Here is a 22,431-nt window from a genome sequence, read left to right on the forward strand (position 1 = left end):
GCAGTACGGGTGATATTTAATGCGAGAAGGAATTGAATCCCGGTGGATCAAATCAGAGGCTGCGTGCTCTGTCCTATCTATGAGGTGTCTCTTAACGATGTGTTCATAGTGAGTATGAGTATAAGGAGCTTGAGCACTGCGGTGAACGTCTTTCATCTTATTATGGGTGATGGTCATTACTTCTGGCAACACTCTTCCAATGTAACACAATCCCTCTGAGTTTGGGGCAAGCCACTTATACGCCTTCCTCCCACATATGAAATAAGCATCATCGGGGAGAACATATGGGACAGAATATGATATTACCATATTGCAAACCTTCCAAGTGAAAAATCCTATCCCTAACTCTCTCATCTGTTCAGTACACGTATCAGGCTGTATGATATGCGCACAGTACCCTGGTGATACTTCTCCAACCCGCATGGTCTTACTTCCTTGAGTATACCTGTACCGAAAATACCTTCCACTGTTGGCTATTTGGCGTAAAAGTTCAGAATCTACGGGTGTCCTATCAGCTCTGTGCGAGAATGCCATGGTTTGGTTATTTCATGTCACCTCCCAATTTCCCGGCTTTCGGGAATTGGAAATGTTAAAACACACTAAGGATCTATCCACATGGTATTGGTGGAGCTTCAAACTAGGGGGCCTAGAAATATTAAATTTCTTGTCCACCGGTCTCCCACCCCGTAATTCGAGTACCTCATCTATTGCTAAAGGGTACGGTACTAATCCTGACTTGCTCTGACCTTGAGGTACTTGTGAGCACACCCAGCATTCTGTCTGGTTTAAGACCTTACCCACTAGTGAGTGGTAATCACTCAATGGATGACTGTCCATGTTGATATTAAGGCTGGACTGACATCTCTGGATGCACCCATCCTCAACTATGTTCTCACAATTCCTACAGATGCAATCTTCCTCAGCCAATAACCCTTCACAGTGCCTCCTAGTTTCTAGACTACCAGATCGTTTTCTGATACTCACCTTTGCTCGATGGATGTGTTGCTCTTGGAATTCTACAAATCCGTCCTTGCCATCAGAACCCATTCCAGATCCTTTCTCTACCCCTCTGGTACTCTCACCGAAGCAGACTATTCTCGTCAACAACAGGATTAACAGGAAAACCCGGAAGTAGTCTCTTGGGGTAAGCCCATCTTGTTAAGGGGAGAGAAAGGGAACAAGAAGGGGGGGAAAGGAAGGTTATGGAAGATGGAGAAAATAATAAAAAGTAAAAAGAAAACTGGTGCGACAACCGCCTCTGGTCTTGTTGTTCTCCGCGCTCAGGTGCCGTGACAACAGTCCTGCCTCTCAGCCTTCCTGGAACAGACACTCCAATGATACGATGTTCTCTACACTCTGCTCTTTGTCACGGGCTCTCTCTAGCGACCTTCTTACAGTGGGACGAGTGGACCCAAGTCTCTCTCTCGGCAACCTTTAATGCTGTCGTGCTGGTTAGTAAGACTTGGTACGGTCCTTCCCACCTGTAAATGAGTCAACCTGAGCGTAGAAAATTTTGAATCATTACATAATCCCCAGGTTCAATGTCATGACAATTACTGTTTGGTAGGTCAGGAATCACCAGCTTTAGATTTCTGTTTTGATTCCTCAACTGCTTGCTCATCTTAACCAAATATTTTACAGTCACCTCATTATTGCATTTCAAATCATCCTGGGGGTCAATCATTACATGGGGTTGTCGACCAAAAAGAATCTCAAAGGGTGATAGGTTAAGTGGGGACCTGGGAGTGGTTCTGATGCTGTACAATACAAGTGGCAAAGCTTCTGGCATAACAATCCAGTTTCAGCCATCACTTTGCTCAACTTGTTCTTAATAGTGCTGTTTACTCTTTCCACCTTCGCACTCGCCTGTGGGCGGTACGGAGTATGCAGCTTACTATTAATTCCCATCAGTTTGCACATAACCTGAAAGACTTTACCTGTAAAATGGGTACCCCTATCGCTTTCAATTATTCTAGGGATACCATATCTGCACACAAATTCCTGCACAATTTTATTTGCAGTGAACGTAGCAGTATTTGTGGCAGCAGGGAACGCTTCTACCCAATTATAAAACACGTCAATACAGACTAACACATATTTTAAATTTCTGCAGGGTGGTAACTGTATGAAATCAATTTGTATTACCTGAAAAGGGCCGTCTGTTGGCAGGATATGGGATGGTTCTGTTGGTATTGACTTTCCAATATTCTTCCTCAAGCAGATAAGACATGTCATTGCTCTCTTACCCGCATGAGAAGAGAATCCTGGCGCACACCAGTAGGCTCTCACCAGCTTACACATACACTCTTTGCCCAGATGAGTCAGACCGTGTGCCGCCTCAGCTAAGCTTGGAAGATATGCTCTGGGGGCTACTGGCTTACCCTGTCCATCTGTCCAGAGTCCTGGCCATATCCTTTTGACCTCCAGACTGCCTTTTCCTGTGGAGAACACAAATTTTGCATTGCACTTAATTTTTGTGTGTTGACGGTGTTGAATACCATCAGTGGTGTGATATCTGTCTGTATGGGGGTGCTGGCTGCTGATTTAGCAGCTTCGTCTGCCCGGCTGTTACCAAGTGACACTGGGTCTTGACTGTAAGTGTGGGCTTTGCACTTGATAACAGCCACTCTGTCTGGTTCTTGTATCGCTGTTAGAAGCCTTTTTATGTGGGATGCATGCGCTACAGGTGTGCCAGCTGCCGTCATGAAATTTCTGAGGCGCCATAGGGCCCTGAAATCATGCACTACTCCAAAGGCATACCTAGAATCTGTGTATATATTGGCTGACTTACCCTTGGCCAGTTCACACGCTCTGGTTAGGGCGACCAGCTCAGCAACTTGTGCTGAGTGCGGTGGGCCCAGGGGCTCAGCTTCTATGATACCTCTGTCATCTACGACTGCTTATCCAGTACACAGGTCTCCCGAGTCCGTCTATCTGTGGCAACTACCATCAGTGTAAAAAGTAAAATCTACGCCTTCCAGTGGGTTGTCACTAATGTCGGGTCTTGCAGTGAAAGTTTGATTCAGATATTCCATACAATCATGTGTGTCAGTGTCTATACTAAATCCTCCTTCACCATCATTCTCATCCTGCACCCTTTGTGCCTGTCCAGGCACACCTGGTAAATAAGTTGCAGGATTTAGTGCACTGCATCTCTTTATGGTGATGTTTACAGGGGCCATTAGTGCTAATTCCCACCTTGTAAACCGTGCAGATGAGACGTGTCTGGTTTGGGCAGAGTTTAGTAAGGCTGACACTGCATGAGGTGTATGGATGGTCAGGTTGTGTCCTAACACTACGTCTTCGCTTTTACTCACTAGCAAAGCTATCGCTGCAACACTTCGCAAGCATGTGGGGAGAGACCGCGCTACGGTGTCCAACTGTGCACTGTAGTAAGCTACCGGCCTGCTGGCATCACCATGTCTCTGGGTTAGGACACCTGCCGTGCACCCAGCGCTTTCCGTACCGTACAATTCAAAAGGTTTCCCATAATCTGGCATGCCTAATGCAGGTGCCTGTGATAGGCACTGTTTGAGTCTCTCAAATGCCAGTTCGGACTCATCTGTGTGAGAGATTCGATCTGGTTTGTTCGAGGAGACCATTTCCTGCAAAGGTAAAGCCAATATGGAGAGCCCTGGGATCCAGTTTCGGCAGTACCCACACATTCCAAGGAAAGTGCTGATCTGTTGCTGGGTTTGTGGCAGAGTCATGTCGCGAATCGCCTGTATTCTATCAGCGGTGAGATGTCTAAGTCCTTGTGTCAAGCAATGTCTCAAATATTTTACCTTGGTCTGGCACAACTGCAACTTGTCCTTTGAAACCTTGTGTCCCGTATTAGAAAGGTGAAACAGAAGCTGTTTCGGGTCTTTCAAGGATGCTTCGAGTGAATCAGAACACAGCAGTAAGTCATCTACATACTGTATTAATACTGACCCGTTCTCAGGATGAAAGGACTGTAAACAGTCATGCAAAGCCTGGGAGAAAATACTTGGGCTGTCAATGAAACCTTGGGGTAGGCGAGTCCAGGTGTACTGTACGTACTGTACTCCCCTATATGTGAATGCAAACAAATATTGGCTGTCAGGGTGCAGAGGGACTGAAAAGAAAGCAGAACAGAGGTCAATTACAGTGAAAAATTTTGCAGTAGGGGGGATTTGCATGAGAATGACAGCTGGATTTGGCACTACAGGGAATTGGCTCTCAACTATCTTGTTTATCCCCCTTAGATCCTGCACTAGCCTGTAACCCCTCCCCCCACTCTTTTTCACAGGGAAGATGGGACTATTGGCAGTGCTGGACGTCCTAACTAGGATGCCCTGTTGTAGCAAGCGCTCTATGACTGGGTACACTCCTAATTCCACCTCTGGCTTCAGAGGATACTGTGGGATTTTTGGAGCTATCCTACCATCTTTTACTTGCACTACTACAGGAGCTACAGTTGCCATCAATCCAGTGTCTTGTCCATCTTTGGTCCAGAGGGATTCCGGTATCTGGGAGATCATTTCCTCTACCTTGGATGGACACTTGTCTATAACAGCAGAGTGTGACATTAACCTTTGTGGGGTGTCTAACATATCCTGCACTTCCTGAACGTGATTCTCGGGTATATCTAAGAAGACACACTCAGGAGTACAATATATGACACACCTCATCTTACACAATAAATCTCTCCCAAGTAGATTAGTCGGAGCCGATGCAGCTAGCAAAAAGGAATGCTTGGTCTGCAAAGGCCCTATCGTAATCTCCGCTGGTTTACTTAAAGGGTAGTGTTGCACTATTCCTGTTACTCCCATTGCTGAAATTGTTTTACCCGTGGTTTTCATACCTACCGTTGAATTTAACACTGACCTGGCCGCCCCTGTATCTACAAGAAAAGGTAGTGATCTACCAGCTACATCAACTGTGACCTCAGGTTCACTACCTAGGCTAGCAATCAACTTCACTGGATGCAGACTACAGGTGTGGCCTAACCCCTATTGTATGTTGTGACCCTCCCGCAGCGCGCCGGCAGCTACAATATGTGAGGGGGGTAGCTGAGAATTTTCAGAGGTCTGCCAGTCCCTCCTAGGTGGGTACCTCCTTGTTTCCCCTGCATGTGGCTCATAATTCCTCCTATGCGATCCCTGATCCCTATTACGTGTATCATAATTTGGTTCGTGTTCTGGTCTAGGGGGTCGATATACCTTATGTGTGTCCTTATACCTACAATTCCGTGCATAGTGTCCTTCCTTCTGGCAGGTATAACATTTTACTACATACGACTTACCATCAGGGGTCTGGGGTTTCGGCTGATGTGGCTTCGTTGTCAGGGCTTTTATACTTACTGTCATCAGCTTATCCCCCTGTGACTCCGTGTGCTTAATGATGTTCCGATCATGCTCGATAGCGGACTCTCTTAATGCAGCCACCGAGATACCTCTCCAGTTAGGTTGAGTGGTTTGTACCCTTGTTCTAAATGTTTCCTTTAAGCCGTCCATTAATACTAAGACAGCCACCTCCCTGTGGTGTACATTTTCCTTAATGTCCTCGACCCCAGTGTATCTAGACATTTCTTGCAGTGCTCGATGGAAATATTCAGACGCCGTTTCACCTTCTTTTTGTCTTATGGAAAAGATTTGACAACAGTAGGGAAATATACTCCTAATTGTAGATTAATCTGTCGTACATTCTCCTGAGTGTATTCATCAGTGAGAGGTACTTCTACGTCTAATTTACAATCATTAATGAATTTCACGGGGTCAATATTGGAGGGTAAACATGTCCGTAGCACTGTTCGCCAATCTTTGTTTGTGGGTTCGGTAGCGTTACCTAATTCTCTAACAAACCTCTGACACGCGGCTAGATCCTTTCTGGGATCGGGAAATTCAGACATAATTGTCCTTAATTCTGTCTGGGACCAAGGACAATGCATAGCAATGTTCCTGACGGGAGTGACTCCCTGAGCGTCAGTCCTCCCATTGGGGACTGCGATCACCCAGACAGGATTTAGTTCAATTACATCATTCTGAGTTGCTTCTACAATGTGAGGTGCAATTGTCTCTGCATAATGTACTGTACCGTACTTACCTGTGGACACGACCTCACCTACTCCTCCGCTAGGGGCCTTCACTACTCTTATTGGTTGGTCCGTGCCCACCTGGGTGTCTTGTATGGTGGCTGCTAGAGAGAGTGCCGATATCGTGCTGGGCTCATCTTCTTGTTCGCAGTCCTGAGGGAAGTTTAAGATGGGATACAACTTGCACGGGTTAGCATTAATACATTTATCAACTTTACTCTTATCATATATTAGTATGCCATTGTCTGTAGCCACTTTCTCCCCTGTAATATACGGTGGTGGTGGTGCGGTTGCCATCAGTTTCCTGCTAGGTTTAGAACCGGCTGTGTGAGCTAGTTCCCTCTGCATATCACCCTCTTGCTGCCATAAATGTAAACAGTTTGTGTGTTTGACCCTTTGTTTTCAGGACTTTATCAGACATATCCTAAACCTTAAATTCTGCAACACCTCTGGTTCAAAACTGCCTACCCTAGGGAATGGTTCCCTATCTTCCGCAGTCATACGTTCCCATTCATTGCATAAAACCTCTGTGTGTGATCCGTACTTCTCACACATTATGTACCTCGCTGACCCTCTGGGCCACGGAACATCAACCTGAACCCTGGTTGAACGTCCCTTACTTGAGCAACTGGCCCCCATATTTTGCAGGTATTGCCTTCTCAGTTAATTCCTACAAAAAAACAAAATACTCAATGTAAGGCAACGGTGAAAGTTCAACGAGTGCTCTCATCCACTCACGCCCATGTTGGCCAATACTACCATACACTGTCGTCAGCGCCGGTACGTACCCAACCTTGGGCCCCTGTGTAACCTCTATTTACTGGAAGTATATGGGAGTGACTTACCCTTCCCAGTAAATATTGGTTGTTGGAGATTTCCTGAGTGACCAGCGAAACTCCCTTAAAATAAAAATTTTTTTACACAAATCACACTTCGTATGCTACACCCAGAGCTAATGATCCCGCGATTTTACGCAAAGCTCGTAAAAAGGGGATCACGTTGCGCTAGGTATTGCACTCACGAACGTGCGGTACAATCGCACAGCGTATAAGTAACTGTTACTTATCCGCCGTACGACCAATGGAATCGTTTTTCAGGTTGCGAAACCTCAGCCGGAGCGTATCAATCAAATGGCCTATATGGGTTTCTTCGCTAACCCCTTGTGGTTGCAGCACCTAAACAAAACCTCGCTGACCTTTTGGTCTGCGGTACTCTAAACCTTTGCTGACCTTCTGGTCTGCGGTATCTGCTACCTTGCTCCTTTGTACCTTAATCAATGTTAACGTGAGCAAGCCAGTCTCACGCCACCAGGTGTCCACTCACCTGGTGTGGTCTCCTACGGGATCCCGAATTCCCTGGGTCCACAAAACCTTTATTGTTTGCACACTCACGTTCGTTCACTCAAAAACACTTTTTGGTTTTTCTGTACAGAAAATTAACTTGAATTCAGGTGAACAGCCTTAGTACCAGAGGTAATGTAGTAAAAAAGGTTTTATTTAAACTAAATCTTGGACACTGAACAATTTGTGCTATTACCACGTGGCTACCGTTTCGCGCCTAAACTAAACAATGCTATTGTGTAATTTCTACTTAGCGGTCGTATCCTTACGCACGTTGCGTAAACACGCGATCGTGCGTACGTCTTTGTGTTGCGTACGCAGTCCCGTCCTTTGTCCGAGACACCTGTACAAAAGACCGTACGTCCGCAATAGTACAAATCCCACACTTCTATAAATGTAAGCGATGCTAACTATAATCGCTCACTTAACACAGCACACAGTTTCTTCTGTATAAACCTTTACAACTAGGCCAGGCTGCGTGTGCGTCTTACACTTACTTCCTTAAATATTAACTCTATATTTAAACTAAATAGCAACAAATTTTTCAGTACAGGTCAAAATGAATCTAATAATCAATACTTATGGCAATAATGTGAGCAGATATGCAAAGTACAAAATACAGGTGTATGCGTGTGATGTGTGCGCATTTGGCGCCAAACAGAAATTCACAGACTTTAAAAATAGCTTTGCGTTCTTACCTTACGGATCCCACCAGCATCCCTACAAACCATGCAGAGCAGACGCTTATCTTATCAGCACTTGAGAAAGAGTTTACCAGAGTATCCACCATCCAGGAGAAGGCTTACGTGGATACCTATCCGCCCTTTGCTGATAGATAAAGTCTGCTGTACCCTGCTAGGCTGTGGGTGTGAGGAAAAACAGGACGATGCCCCCAATTGATAATGCCGATATTATCTTAAACCATAAAGCTATACCTCTAGATACACTTTTACCGTGGAGCCGCTATGGCCGCTTGACTGAATACACATGCTACGCACTTTGTACGCTATTTGCGTACAGAGTCACGTACCTTGTACGTACTTGGCGTACACACGCCACGCTGAGTGTACAGAGTACGCACAGCGCGCGCACACACAATTGATAACCTTTAAACCTTATTAGTAATACAATGTAATAATATGGTTACACTTTAAACCTTTACGCAGCAAAGCACTGCAATGATATTATAACTTAAACCTTAAGTAGCGCTGACTGTATAAAGTACCCGCAGTGCGTTCACCTTATCAATACTTATAAACCTTATACAGTTAAATACGCTTTAAACCCTAGCAGGGAAAAGATGACACAACACCGATATGTAGTTGAACCACAGGGTTCTAAGGCCACAGTGGATTATTTCAAAAGGTAAAACAGTACAAATTATACACTACAGGCTAACAAGATAAATCTAAACAGAATAATGGCTACAGTCAATGTACATACGTGAGCATGTTCGCAAGCGCAACCCGGCCGGTCCTCCGCTTGTCAGGTAGAAAGCGTTCAGAGTCTTCTGACCGGCCAGGCAACAACGGGCTTTTTATACACAACTTACATACACAATACAATGGTCACTGTAATCCCTTTGTCTATTGGACACTGAGATCCATCTTTACATTACAGGAGAGGTCATAGGTTGATTTGGAAAGGTGGGCGATGTCTTTCTCAACTGCTCTTGTGGGTGGTATCCTCTGGATTCCCGCCGCATACATAATATACAGTAAATACAGTTAATATCTATATTCTACTTTTGCACATAACTATACACAGGAACATGCAATCTTTCTCTAACTAACACCGGAATGTTACCCTTAAAATACCCTACAGCTGGATACTAGACATCACCTTATAACCTTCGTCTGTCCCCTCCTATCATGCAAAGGCGAATCCCTTAGTCCTGGACTCATTTAAACTGTTGATACTTGTTGATGTGGTGTAGGGGAACTATGTGTACAAAATGCACTATTTGGGTTAAATATGTAATGTTCTGATAACCCTCTATGCGCTCACAAACTCCGCCGTAAATACCCATACCACGCGCATGATCGCAGGAGCAATCCTACGCAAATTGCGGATATGTGCACGCACGGCGGAATAAGTGCCCGCGCAGCGGGCATGTGTATGGGGTTAGTACATGGTGTATGCATTACAATATTTTTCGACTTTGACAGTACTTTTCTTCAGATTTCAATGCATTTGACAGAAAAATCTGAAGAAAAGTGTCACATCGGATGGCTTTTCCGAACCGATGCACTGTCCCGTGTCAAATACATCTGAATTACAGATCTTTGTGGCTGCCCCAACAATTTATCTGAATCTGAAGAAATCAGGTGCACACCGGAGTGTTTTTTTTTTACTTCAGATGTATCTGATCAGATTCATCTGAAGCGTCACTTGTTTGGCATCTCCCCGGCCACTCCCACCCACAACAGGACGCTGAGGCAGCAGCAGCAGCATCAGATCAATCACATGTAGCATGTGTATATCAGATATATCTGATGCGATCTGGCACATGATAGATCGCATCAGATATATCTGAAGTGAATGTAGTGAAAATTAAAGCCAGGGTCTGATCTGATTCCCGGGATGCTCCCGGGAGAGTTCAAGAGAAATCTGATGTGATCCGCAGTTCAGACAAGTCTGATTAGTGGATGGGGGCCTTAGGGTTCTACCACAGTGGGCAGTCAATACCAGCTGGTGGTCGCACTATTATGTTTTACTGTATTTCTCTGGGGTGTATTATATTTACTTTATTAGGAACTAGGAAGAAATTAGTTTAAGCCATGTGATTTTACTGAGGGAATGTAAAATAGTGCTAGACATGTCCCTGGGCGGTGCTAGACATGCCCAAAAGGCGGTGCTAGATATGCCCAAAAGGTGGTGCTAGACACGCCCAAAAGATGGTGCTAGATATGCCCAAAAGGCGGTGCTAGACACGCCCAAAAGGCTGTGCTAGACACGCCCAAAAGGCGGTGCTAGACATGCCCCTCTGGCGGTGCACCCCCTAATAAAATTAGCTGCGCACGCCTATGCAGAGACAGTTCTGATTTTGGGCCCAAGCAGTGTTGGGCACTTCTGGCTTTCTCAGATGTAGCTCAGGCGTTACCTATGGAGAAGCTGCGACATGACATCCTAGGACACGCAACTGCACAATGCATCACCATTATATTTGAATGTGCCTTGGCAATATTTAAATCTCGTTCAGTGTGCTGCGAGTTGTAAAAGGTTGAAAATTTCTGCACTAGATGCTGTGTATGTCATGCTGACATTCTGTGCTGTGGCCCCATCACCTACCCTAGCGGCGCTGCATACTCCCATGCCCTGGTTGCTGGGTACTTGCAGCGGAGGCGCTCCGGTCATCAGCGCACATCACCGCTACTGCTCTCCAGGATCGCGTGGCCGCACTTCAGGGAGGAGGTAAGGGGGTCCTCCAGGTGGGACCCGCCGAAATCGCGATCCGGTTTATTATAGGCTCCATAGTACCCAGTGGTGAAGTCCAGCATAGGGGATAAGGTGCTGACCTGTAGCCCCTCCCCCAGCTCCAGGCACCATCTACAGCAGGTGTTCCCGCCCTGGAGTTGCATCTCTCTCTCTCTCCCTCACTCCCGGTCAGCATTTGGGCGCCATTTCCCAGAGCTGCTCTGATCCTGGGACTGCTGGGCACTGTCTCTTCTGTAAAGCCACCTGTCTCATCAGCGATGTGCACTTACATGACACTTAAGTATTCTACATGTCACTTAGACAGCGTTAGTTAAGAACAAGTGCACTTCTATATGAATATTTAGTACAAGTATTCTGCGATATACATCCAATGGTTACTGTGCATTGTTATATCTGTATACATACTGTACATATCTATATGTAGTATTACTAGTCCAGTGCAGTTTTATTGTTTATATGTCATAATTTCTGCATTGTACCTGTGACTGTGTGTGCCTATAGCTGCTGTGTGGTTTCTATTCTCTGTATCACACATATTGCTATCACTACTGTATATTCTGTACCCTTGGGGGCTAAGTGCATCAGGGTCTCATATACCATATAGTATTCCACAGGATATATTGTTTTGTATTTTTCACTGTGTGTTTCAGTCACCTCATACTGCTTAAATCCTCTGTTTTTGCTCTGCATTTGCGGTCACATAACACAGGGGGTTTTGTCAGGTTTTGTGTTTGTCTGGTTATATTGTACTGTTATGCCCTAAGGCTACATTCCCAATAAAGTCTACTACCCAGGGCGGGAACTCCGTAGACGCTTAAACATCATGCAGTGTTAGCGCCACGGATTTACCTGAGAAAAATATTTCAGCTGAGAGATCAGGTACTGGGTGCTTTGCACCTTCCAGTCAGCCTGCAGCACCTGTGGCAAATCAGGATCCACCTTGGGTCACATTTTCAAATATGCTGACTACGCTTGTAACACAACTTACGCCCCCTGTGGGACCTCCTGTGCCATTTCAGGAACATATTGCCCCTGTAGTTAGTCCACCATGGGCGGATACTCTGTCAACCCAGTTATAACAATTAAATCAGTCCTTAGTAAAACAAAAACCTGTGTCTCACCCTGCTGGGACCAAAGGGTCATCTAAGCGGGCTATTTCTTCCTCACAATCCACTAATATTTCAGATGATTCTTCCAATGAGGATGGGGATTACACTGATACTTCAGATACTGATTCAGTTGTTTCTGATGAGGAATCTACAACTCAAGTTGATGTTCCTGAACTAGTGGAGGCTATCAAGCTGATTCTGCAGACTGATGATGATATTGAACCTCCTGCTACATCTAAGAAACCTGATAAGTCAGAAGGTTGCTAAAGTAGTTTTACCTCATGCTGATCTCTTAATTGACAAACGTCAGGAGTCCTGGTCGTCTCCAGGAAAGACATTTTCCCTGTCTAAAAGAATGTTGGCTCGCTATCCTATCCCTGCAGAGCTGAGTAACAAATGGGAAACTCCACCGCTGGTGGACTCTCATGTCGCCCGTCTAGTGGTGTCTGCTACTCTGCCTGTCAGCACTGTCACTTCTCTGAAGGAACCGACGGATAAGCGTGTGGAGGGATGCCTGAAGTCTATCTACACACTTACTGGTGCTGTACATAGACTCACTATTGCAGCCTCTTGGGCTTTAAAAGCTTTTGAAGCATGGGTTCAGGCAATTGAGGATGATCTACCTCTGAATTTTTCTGACACTGCCAGACAATTTCTGTCGTATATTACCACAGCCTCTCACTATATTCAGGAGGCGGCCTTTGATGCAGGTGTATTGCCGGCCAAGGCATCTACTATGTCCATACTGGCTCGCAGGATTTTGTGGTTACAGTCCTGGATAGTGGACCTGGACTCCAAAAAGACCTTGGAGGTGCTCCCTTTTAAGGGGGACATACTATTTGGGGAGGATCTGAACAAGATCGTGACTGATTTGGCAACAGCCAAGACTGCATTTCTCCCAAGTACTAATCCTTCTGCTCCGAAAGGCTAAGAGTACTACAGTGCCTTGCTAAAGTATTCACCCCCTTGGCATTTTACCTATTTTGTTACATTACAACCTGTAATTTAAATTTTTTTGTAATCCGAATTTTATGTGATGGATCAGCGCAAAATAGTCTAAGTTGGTTATGCGAAAAGAGAAAAATATTTTTTATAAATAAAATCAGAAAATTGGCATGTGCATATGTATTCACCCCCTTTGCTATGAATCCCCTCAAAAGTTCTGGTGCAACCAATTACCTTCAGAAGTCACATAATTAGTGAAATTAAGTTCACCTGTGTGCAATCTAAGTGTCACATGATCTGTCAGTATAAACACACCTTTTCTGAAAGGCCCCAGAGGCTGCAACACCACTAAGCAAGAGGCATCACACCATGAAGACCAAAGAGCTCTCTAAACAAGTCAGGAACAAAGTTGTTGAGAAGTACAAGTCAGGGTTGGGTTATAAAAAATATCCAAATCTTTGATGATCCCCCGGAGCCCCATCAAATCCATCATCTTTAAATGAAAAGAACATGGCACCACAACAAACCTGCCAAGAGAGAGCCGGTCGCCAAAACTTACAGACCGGACAAGGAGGGCATTAATTAGAGAGGCAGCACAGAGACCAAAGGTAACCCTGAAGGAGCTGCAGAGTTCCACAGCAGAGACTGGTGTATCTGCGCATGTGACAACAATAAGCTGTACACCAGTGGCCAGAAAAAAGCCATTACTTAGTGTTAAAAATAAGAAGGCACGTTTTGAGTTTGCCAAAAGACATGTGGACGACTCCCCAAATGTATGGAGGAAGGTGCTCTGGTCAGAGGAGACTAAAATTTAACATTTCGGCCACCAAGGAAAACGCTATGTCTGGCGCAAACCCAACACATCCCATCACCCCAAGAACACCATCCCCACAGTGAAACATGGTGGTGGCAGTATCATGCTGTGGGGAGGGATGTTTTTCAGCAGCAGGCAGGCACTGGTAACCTGTTTCGAGTTGAGGGAAAGATGGATGGTGCTAAATACAGGGATATTCTTGAGCAAAACCTGTTTCAGTCTGCCTGGGATTTGAGACTGGGACAGAGGTTCACCTTCCAGCAGGACAATGACCGGAAGCATGTGGCTAAAGCAACACACGAGTAACCACAAGGGGAAACATTTAAATGTGTTGGAATGGCCTAGTCAAAGCCCAGATCTCAATCCAATTGTGAATCTGTGGTCAGACTTGAAGATTGCTGTTCACAAGCAGAAACCATTCAACATGAAGGAGCTGGAGCAGTTTTGCCTTGAGGAATGGGCAAAAATCCCAGTGGCAAGATGTGGCAAGCTCATAGAGACTTATCCAAATCGACTTGCAGCTATAATTGCCGCAAAAGGTGGCTCTACAAAGTACTGACTTTAGGGGGGGGTGAGTAGTTATGCACGCTGAAGTTTTCTGTTATTTTGTCCTATTTGTTGTTTGCTTCACAATTAGAAAAAAAAACATCTTCAAAGTTGTAGCCATGTTCTGTGACTTAAATGATGCAAACCTTCAAACAATCCATTTTAATTCCAGGTTGTGAGGCAACAAAACATGAATAATGCAAAGGGGGTGAATACTTTAGCAAGGCACTGTACTTTTTGTTCCTTTTGACCTCCAGGTAAAGCAAAGGGTCAGGCGTATCCGAGACTAGCTCATACTTCCAAAACCACCAAGCCCAAGTCTAAGCAATCTTGGGCCGCCCGTCAACCTGCTTCCAAACAGGCCAAGCCTGCGCATGACGGGGCGGGTCTCCCCCTGGGGGACCCCAGGGTGGGAGGCCGACTTCTGCAATTCGCCCAGGCTTGGTTAAAAACCACTTCAGACGCCTGGGTGCGGGAAGTCGTCTCTCACGGGTACGCGATCTCTTTCAAGAGACGCCTCCCTCACCAGTTCTTCTCAATGGTTATCCCTTCGGATCCGCTGAAAGCACAAACTTTACACTTGGTTGTACAATCTCTCCTGGATACTGGAGTGATTGTACCGGTACCTCTGTCTCAAAGAGACAGGGGCTACTATTCGACCCTGTTTCTAGTCCCGAAACCAAATGGGTCCTCCCGGCCTATACTCAACCTCAAATTTGTGAGGGTATCCAAATTCTGTATGGAAACTCTGCGCTCTATTGTACTGGCTGTGGAGCCTGGACATACACATTCCTATTGCCATGTCGCATCAGCAATATCTGCGGTTTGCTATTGTAAACCTACATTATCAATTACAGGCTTTGCCTTTCTGACTGACTACGGCTCCTTGGATCTTCATCAAGGTCATGGCAGTCATGACGGCTCTTCTCTGCTGTCAGGGTGTCAGGATCATGCCGTATCTGGATGACTTGCTGATCCTGGTGAACTCCCCAGAGGTTCTCCTCCGTCATCTGGAACTGACGGTCCAATTCCTACAAGCCCACGGGTGGCTCATCAACTGGAAGAAGTCCTTGCTGGTCCCTGCTCAGAGCATGGTGCACCTGGGGGCATTGCTGGACACACACAACCAGAGATTGTTCTTGTTTTCAGTGAAGGTCCTGAAACTTAAGGACAGGATCAGATACTTCCTCTCTCGCCAGAGAGTGTCAATACACTCTGCGATGCAAGTACTAGGCCTTATGGTGTCGGCGTTTGACATGGTAGAGTATGCTTCATTTCATTCCCGCCCTCTAGAGAGGCTAAACCTTTCCAAGTGGAACAGTCTACCTCACCGGATCAGGTCTCAAATGATCTCCTTGACTCTGGAGGTTCGTCCGTCACTGAGCTGGTGGCTACAGGACCAACAGTTGAGCAGGGGCCGTCCCTTCTGGATCTCCAGCTGGGTCCTCCTGACAATGGACGCCAGTCTGCGAGGTTGGGGCACAGTGTTGGAGCAACACTCTCTCCAGGGTCGGTGGACCAGGGAGGAATCTCTCCTCCCGATAAACATTCTGGAATTGCAGGCACTGTTCAATGCATTGACGCTGGCTCTGCCTCTGGTACAGAACAGGCCTGTTCAAGTACAATCAGACAACGCCATCACGATGGCATACATAAATCATCAAGGCGGCACTCGAAGCCGCATGGCAATGATGGAAGTGTCAAAAATCCTTCAATGGGCGGAACGCCATCTGCCAGGAATATTGGCAGTGTTCATTCCGGGGGTCCTCAACTGGGAAGCGGACTTCCTCAGTCGTCAAGATGTGCACGCCAGAAAGTGGAGTCTTCATACGGAAGTCTTTAAACTCCTAGTGGAAAAGAGGGGCCTACCAGATGTAGACCTGATGGTGTCTCGACACAATCACAAAGTTCCGGTCTTCGGATCAAGGAATCCTCTAGCACAGGGCTGGCCAAACCGGTCCTCGAGATCTACCAACAGTTCATGTTTTCCAGGCCTCCTGGAGATCTGTAGAATTGTCAGTTAGGAATGAATGCAGCACATCTTAATTAGTAATTACTACACCTGTGCACCAGCTAGGAGGTCTGGAAAATGTGAACTGTTGGTAGATCTCGAGGACTGGTTTGGCCAGCTCTGCTCTAGCAGCATTCATGGACGCATTGGCAATTCCATGAAACTTTCGCCTGCCATACGTGTTCCCTCCAGTGTCACTCCTGCCAAGGGTAATACGGAAGTTCAAGCAAGAAGGAGGAATACTACTTCTAATCGGTCCAGCGTGGCCAAGACGGCATTGGTTCTCCGACCAGCAGGGTCTCTCGATAGGGTGTCCTCTTCTACTTCCTCAATGCCCAGACCTCCTCGTTCAGGGCATTTGTGTCTACCCGGACCTGGCCAGACTGGCTTTGACGGCGTGACTCTTGAAGCATCACTCCTGAGAGCCAAAGGTTTCTCTGAGGCGGTCATTCAAACTATGTTAAAAGCCCGTAAATCGGCGGTGCAGTGCATCCTGGGAACAGTCAAAGCTTTAGCCTGTTGGTGCCTCGGATCAAGATCCAACTCTACACCCCGATGTTATTCCCTGTGGAATCCAGTGTACCTCGCAGAAAGAGATTTAACAATGGTAAGGCTTTCCATAAATCTAATTTTTCCTGCAGAGCCCTTGCCAGCAGAATGGACTTTGTCAGGGACAATGAGGGTCATTCCGAGTTGATCGCTAGCTGCCGTTGTTCGCAGTGTTTCTGGGTGGTAACTGACCGTTTTCGGGGAGTGTGTGTAAAAACGCAGGCGTGTCCGATACAAACGCAGGCGTGCCGGGAGAAACGCAGGCGTGGCTGGCCGAACGCAGGGCGTGTTTGTGACGTCAAAACAGGAACTAAATAGTCTGAAGTGATCGCAAGCGAGGAGTAGGTCTTGAGCTACTCAGAAACTGCAACTGAAATTTTTTGTAGCCTCGCTGCGATCCTTTCTTTCGCACTTCTGCTAAGCTAAGATACACTCCCAGAGGGCGGCGGCTTAGCGTTTGCATGGCTGCTAAAAGCAGCTAGCGAGCGAACAACTCAGAATGAGGGCCAATGTGCTAGTAATTTCCCTGTGGAAACGGGCAGTAGGCAATTCTTAGGACAGTGCAGGGGCCCTGGGGTGGCCACCCTGTGCGTCCCCCTATAATCCAGCCCTGCATATCACCCAACACTGCTTAACAGCTTGATGATTTAATTATAGTTGTGGGAAATTAAAAATAATGTTTTATTAATTATAGTTATTATTGTTACAGTTAACACTTTTGCAGAAGGATTTCTCCCAATTGCAATCAGAGCACAAGTCACTTCTAGAGATCAACCAGCAAGTTCTACAGCAGCGCGATTCATTTTGCATGGAAGTGGATGAGATGCAGAGAAGTAGCACCCCTCGGCCAACATGGGAGAAAAGTGCAGGTATTGACTACACTTTTCCTGTAATAATATTTTCCTTCTAAACATCAAAATATTAACTGACAATACTAGTTAGGTTGACAGATATAGATAATATTGTAACATTCTAAATAGATCAGAACATAATATAACAGGAAATTGTCTGTTTTGCTGCATTTTCTAGTACAGGTTGAGTATCCCTTATCCAAAATGCTTGGGACCAGAGGTATTTTGGATATCGGATTGTTCCGTATTTTGGAATAATTGCATACCATAATGAGATATCATGCTGATGGGTCCCAAGTCTAAGCACAGAATGCATTTATGTTACATATACACCTTATACACACAGCTGGAAGGTAATTTTAACCAATATTTTTTGTGACTTTCTGCAGTGAAAAAAGTGTATCTACATTCACACAATTCATTTATATTTCATATACACCTTATACACACACCCTGAAGGTCATTTAATACAATATTTTTAATAGCTTTGTGTATTAAACAAAGTTTGTGTACATTGAGCCATCAAAAAACAAAGGTTTCACTATCTCACTCTCACTCAAAAAAGTCCGTATTTCGGAATATTCCGTATTTCGGAATATTTGGATATGGGATACTCAGCCTGTAATATGATTCCTCACCACTAGGGTTCACTGGAGTGCGTGTCAGGATTTACTGCAGTACTGGTCTTCACCAGAGGTGCTGCACCTTGAACTCAGTATTGCACCCAGGTGATTTACAACAGAATGACCCAGCCATAAGTGCTGGACTCAAACAGAGCTAATAGTCATAAGTCACATGTAGTCCATGCTGTTAATTGAATCATCAATTACCTGACACCTCTGTGCAGTCCAGGGACCAGTACTATAGGTCACATAACAGGAACCCTGCTGACTCCTGGTGATGGGAAAAAAATATATTACTGGAAAACACAGCAAAGCAGACAGAGGGGGTAATTCCAAGTTGATCACAGCAGGAATTTTGTTAGCAATTGCACTGCAGGTAGGGCAGATATAACATGTGCAGAGAGAGATAGATTTGCGTGTGGTGAGTTCAATCTGCAATCTAAATTGCAGTGTACAAATAAAGCAGCCAGTATTTACCCTGCACAGAAACAAAATAACTCACCCAAATCTAACTGTCTCTGCAAATGTTATATCTGCCTCCCCTGCAGTGCACATGGTTTTGCCCAATTGCTATCAAAAATCCTGCTGCGATCAACTTGGAATTACCCCCAGAGTTCTAATGGGATCCAGTTAGGATCCCGGCAGTCAAAATACCAATGCCGGAATCCCAACACTGCTCATGATGCAGACACAGGCATCCCGGAAGGGATCACAATCCTGGCCACCAGCATCCCGACAGCCAGGATCCCGAACAAGTGACTGCCGCACAACCGGAGAAGTAAGCCACTTTGGAGAGGAAGTTAGGTTTAGGCTGTAGGGGGAGGGTTAGGGTTAGGCTGCGGGGAGGAGAGGTTAGGTTTAAACTGTGGAGTGGGGGGAGTTAGGTTTAGGCTCCCCCGAGGATGGTTATGGTAAGGCTTCGGGGGTAGGGTTAGGTTTAGTCTGCAGGAACAGAGGATTAGGTTTAAGGGAGCTTTGGTGAAGGTAAGTATACTTACCTTGCTCGTCGGGATTCTCACCATCGGGATGCCTTGGCCCGCGGCAATATTCTGACCACCAGCATTTCGAACCCATCCCGTTCTAACAGAAACAAAACATGTGACTATCCGGATAATGGGACCCATACACCAGCAATCAAATTGGCAATGTATGGAATTCACCAATCGCCAATTTCGACCAAAAAGTCATCGGAATCAGGAAATTAGATTGTCCAACACATTTGATTTCATTGACCAATCGGGACTGTAGATTGCTAGCATATGGTAACAATCACAATAATTTGCAGACCGTTACTTAGAATTTTTCTAATAAAATGAGAACTTTCACGATTTGCAGATCTGATCTTTGGATGAAAATGATCTGAAAATCACTGTAAAATATCTGCAATGTATTGGCGCATATGTGTGGATTTATTTTTGTAATTGCTGATGCATTGGCCCCTTAAGATATATCTGAATGGACAGGGATCAGGCCACCCCTAGGCACAACATTATCGGTCGCCCACCATCACATTACTGCCCCCTTCATGTTGGTTGGGGCCTCCAATTTACTGACCATTGCCCTCACCCCCCCCCCCCCCCCCCAGTTACAAAATAAAAAAATAAGTCATAATGACAAGGGGGGGGGGAAGAATCACCTGGCCATCGACCTAGAGAAGGTAACGGAATCTTTGCATGCCCTCATAAATTGCCACATTTACAAAGGTTGTAATCCTGCAGCCAAATGTTCTATAACATGTCACGCAAATGAGTTTTGGGGGAAACACACAGATTTGTAGGTTATGGTGGCAGCAGATATGCATCATGTTGTGAGCAGTTGGTCATATTGTGGGTGGGCTTTATAGAGTATAGATTATACTTGTATACTTTTTCCCCACCTTATAATAAGAATTTACTTACCGATAATTCTATTTCTCGGAGTCCGTAGTGGATGCTGGGGTTCCTGAAAGGACCATGGGGATAGCGGCTCCGCAGGAGACAGGGCACAAAAGTTAAGCTTTAGGATCAGGTGGTGTGCACTGGCTCCTCCCCCTATGACCCTCCTCCAAGCCTCAGTTAGGATACTGTGCCCGGACGAGCGTACATAATAAGGAAGGATTTTGAATCCCGGGTAAGACTCATACCAGCCACACCAATCACACTGTACAACCTGTGATCTGAACCCAGTTAACAGTATGATAACAGAGGAGCCTCTGAAAGATGGCTCACTACAACAATAACCCGATTTAGTTAACAATAACTATGTACAAGTATTGCAGATAATCCGCACTTGGGATGGGCGCCCAGCATCCACTACGGACTCCGAGAAATAGAATTATCGGTAAGTAAATTCTTATTTTCTCTATCGTCCTAGTGGATGCTGGGGTTCCTGAAAGGACCATGGGGATTATACCAAAGCTCCCAAACGGGCGGGAGAGTGCGGATGACTCTGCAGCACCGAATGAGAGAACTCCAGGTCCTCCTTAGCCAGGGTATCAAATTTGTAGGATTTTACAAACGTGTTCTCCCCCGACCACGTAGCCGCTCGGCAAAGTTGTAAAGCCGAGACCCCTCGGGCAGCCGCCCAAGATGAGCCCACCTTCCTTGTGGAATGGGCATTTACATATTTTTGGCTGTGGCAAGCCTGCCACAGAATGTGCAAGCTGAATTGTACTACAAATCCAACGAGCAATAGTCTGCTTAGAAGCAGGGGCACCCAGCTTGTTGGGTGCATACAGGATAAAACAGCAAGTCAGATTTCCTGACTCCAGCCGACCTGGAAAACTATATTTTCAGGGCCCTGACAACATCCAGCAACTTGGAGTCCTCCAAGTCCCTAGTAGCCGCAGGTACCACAATAAGCTGGTTCAGGTAAAACGCTGACACCACCTTAGGGATAAACTGGGGACGAGTCCGCAGCTTTGCTCTGTCCGAATGGACAATCAGATATGGCTTTGTGAGACAAAGCCGCCAATTTTGACACTCGCCTGGCCGAGGCCAGGACCAACCGCATGTTCACTTTCCATGTGAGATATATCAAATCCACAGATTTGAGTGGTTTAAACCAATGTGATTTTTGGAATCCCCAAAACTACGTTGAGATCCCCCAGTGCCACTGGAGACATCAAAAGGGGTTGTATATGCAGTACTCCCTTGACAAACTTCTGGACTTCAGGAACTGAAGCCAATTCTTTCTGGAAGAAAATCGACAGGCCGAAATTTGAACCTTAATGGACCCCCATTTGAGGCCCATAGACACTCCTGTTTGCAGGAAATATAGGAATTAACCTAGTTGAAATTCTTCCGTGGAGCCTTCCTGGCCTCACACCATGGAACATATTTTCACCTAAACTGTGATAATGTTGTGCGGTCACCTCCTTCCTGGCTCTGACCAGGGTAGGGATGACCTCTTCCGGAATGCCTTTTTCCCTTAGGATCCGGCGTTCACCCGCCCCTGCGTCAACGCAGCTGCGGTAAGTCTTGGAACAGACATGATTCTTGCTGAATCAAGACCCTTCTTATCTCTTGAAGTTCCGGTTACCAAGTCCTTCTTGGCCAAACCGGAGCCACGAGTATAATTCTTACTCCTCTCCTTCCTATAATTCTCAATACCCTGGGTATGAGAGGCAGAGGAGGGAACACATACCCGACTGGTACACCCACGGTGTTACCAGAGCGACCCAGCTATTGCCTGAGGGTCTCTTGACCTGGCGCTTCAGGTGGGACGCCATCTTATGACCACCTTTGGTCTTTCCCACGGTTTACAATCATGTGGAAACTTCCAGATGAAGTTCCCACTTTTCCGAGTGGAATTAATTCCTGCTGAGGAAATTCAGTTTTCCACTCCCGGAATGAACACTGCTGACAGTGTTATCACATGATTTTTTGCTCAGCGAAAAGTTCTTGCTGTCATTGCCCTCCTGCTTCTTGTGCCGCCCCGTCTGTTTACGTGGGCGACTGCCATGATGATGTCCGACCAGATCAGCAACGACTGACTTTGAAGCAGAGGTCTTCCTAGGCTCAGAGCATTGGAAATTGCTCTTAGCTCCAGTATATTCATGTGGAGAAAAGTCTCCAGACTTGACCACATTCCTTGGAAATTTCTTCCCTGTGTGACTGCTTCCCAGCCTCTCAGGCTGGCATCCGTGGTCACCAGAACACAGTCCTGAATG

The 22,431-nt window shown here is 46.0% G+C and overlaps 1 protein-coding gene across 2 annotated transcripts in view; it reads left to right on the top strand.

Annotated features, from left to right (window-relative positions):
• TSNAXIP1 (translin associated factor X interacting protein 1) overlaps positions 1-22,431 on the top strand; it is a 485,291-nt gene that overhangs the window by 294,103 nt on the left and 168,757 nt on the right. For both annotated transcript variants that reach the window (XM_063945278.1, XM_063945277.1), the window contains exon 9: positions 17,517-17,676. In XM_063945278.1, coding sequence (XP_063801348.1) covers positions 17,517-17,676 — 160 coding nt within the window. The remainder of the gene's footprint in view (positions 1-17,516; positions 17,677-22,431) is intronic.

Source organism: Pseudophryne corroboree, chromosome 11 (assembly GCF_028390025.1).
Source record: "Pseudophryne corroboree isolate aPseCor3 chromosome 11, aPseCor3.hap2, whole genome shotgun sequence".
Lineage (NCBI taxonomy): Eukaryota > Metazoa > Chordata > Amphibia > Anura > Myobatrachidae > Pseudophryne > Pseudophryne corroboree.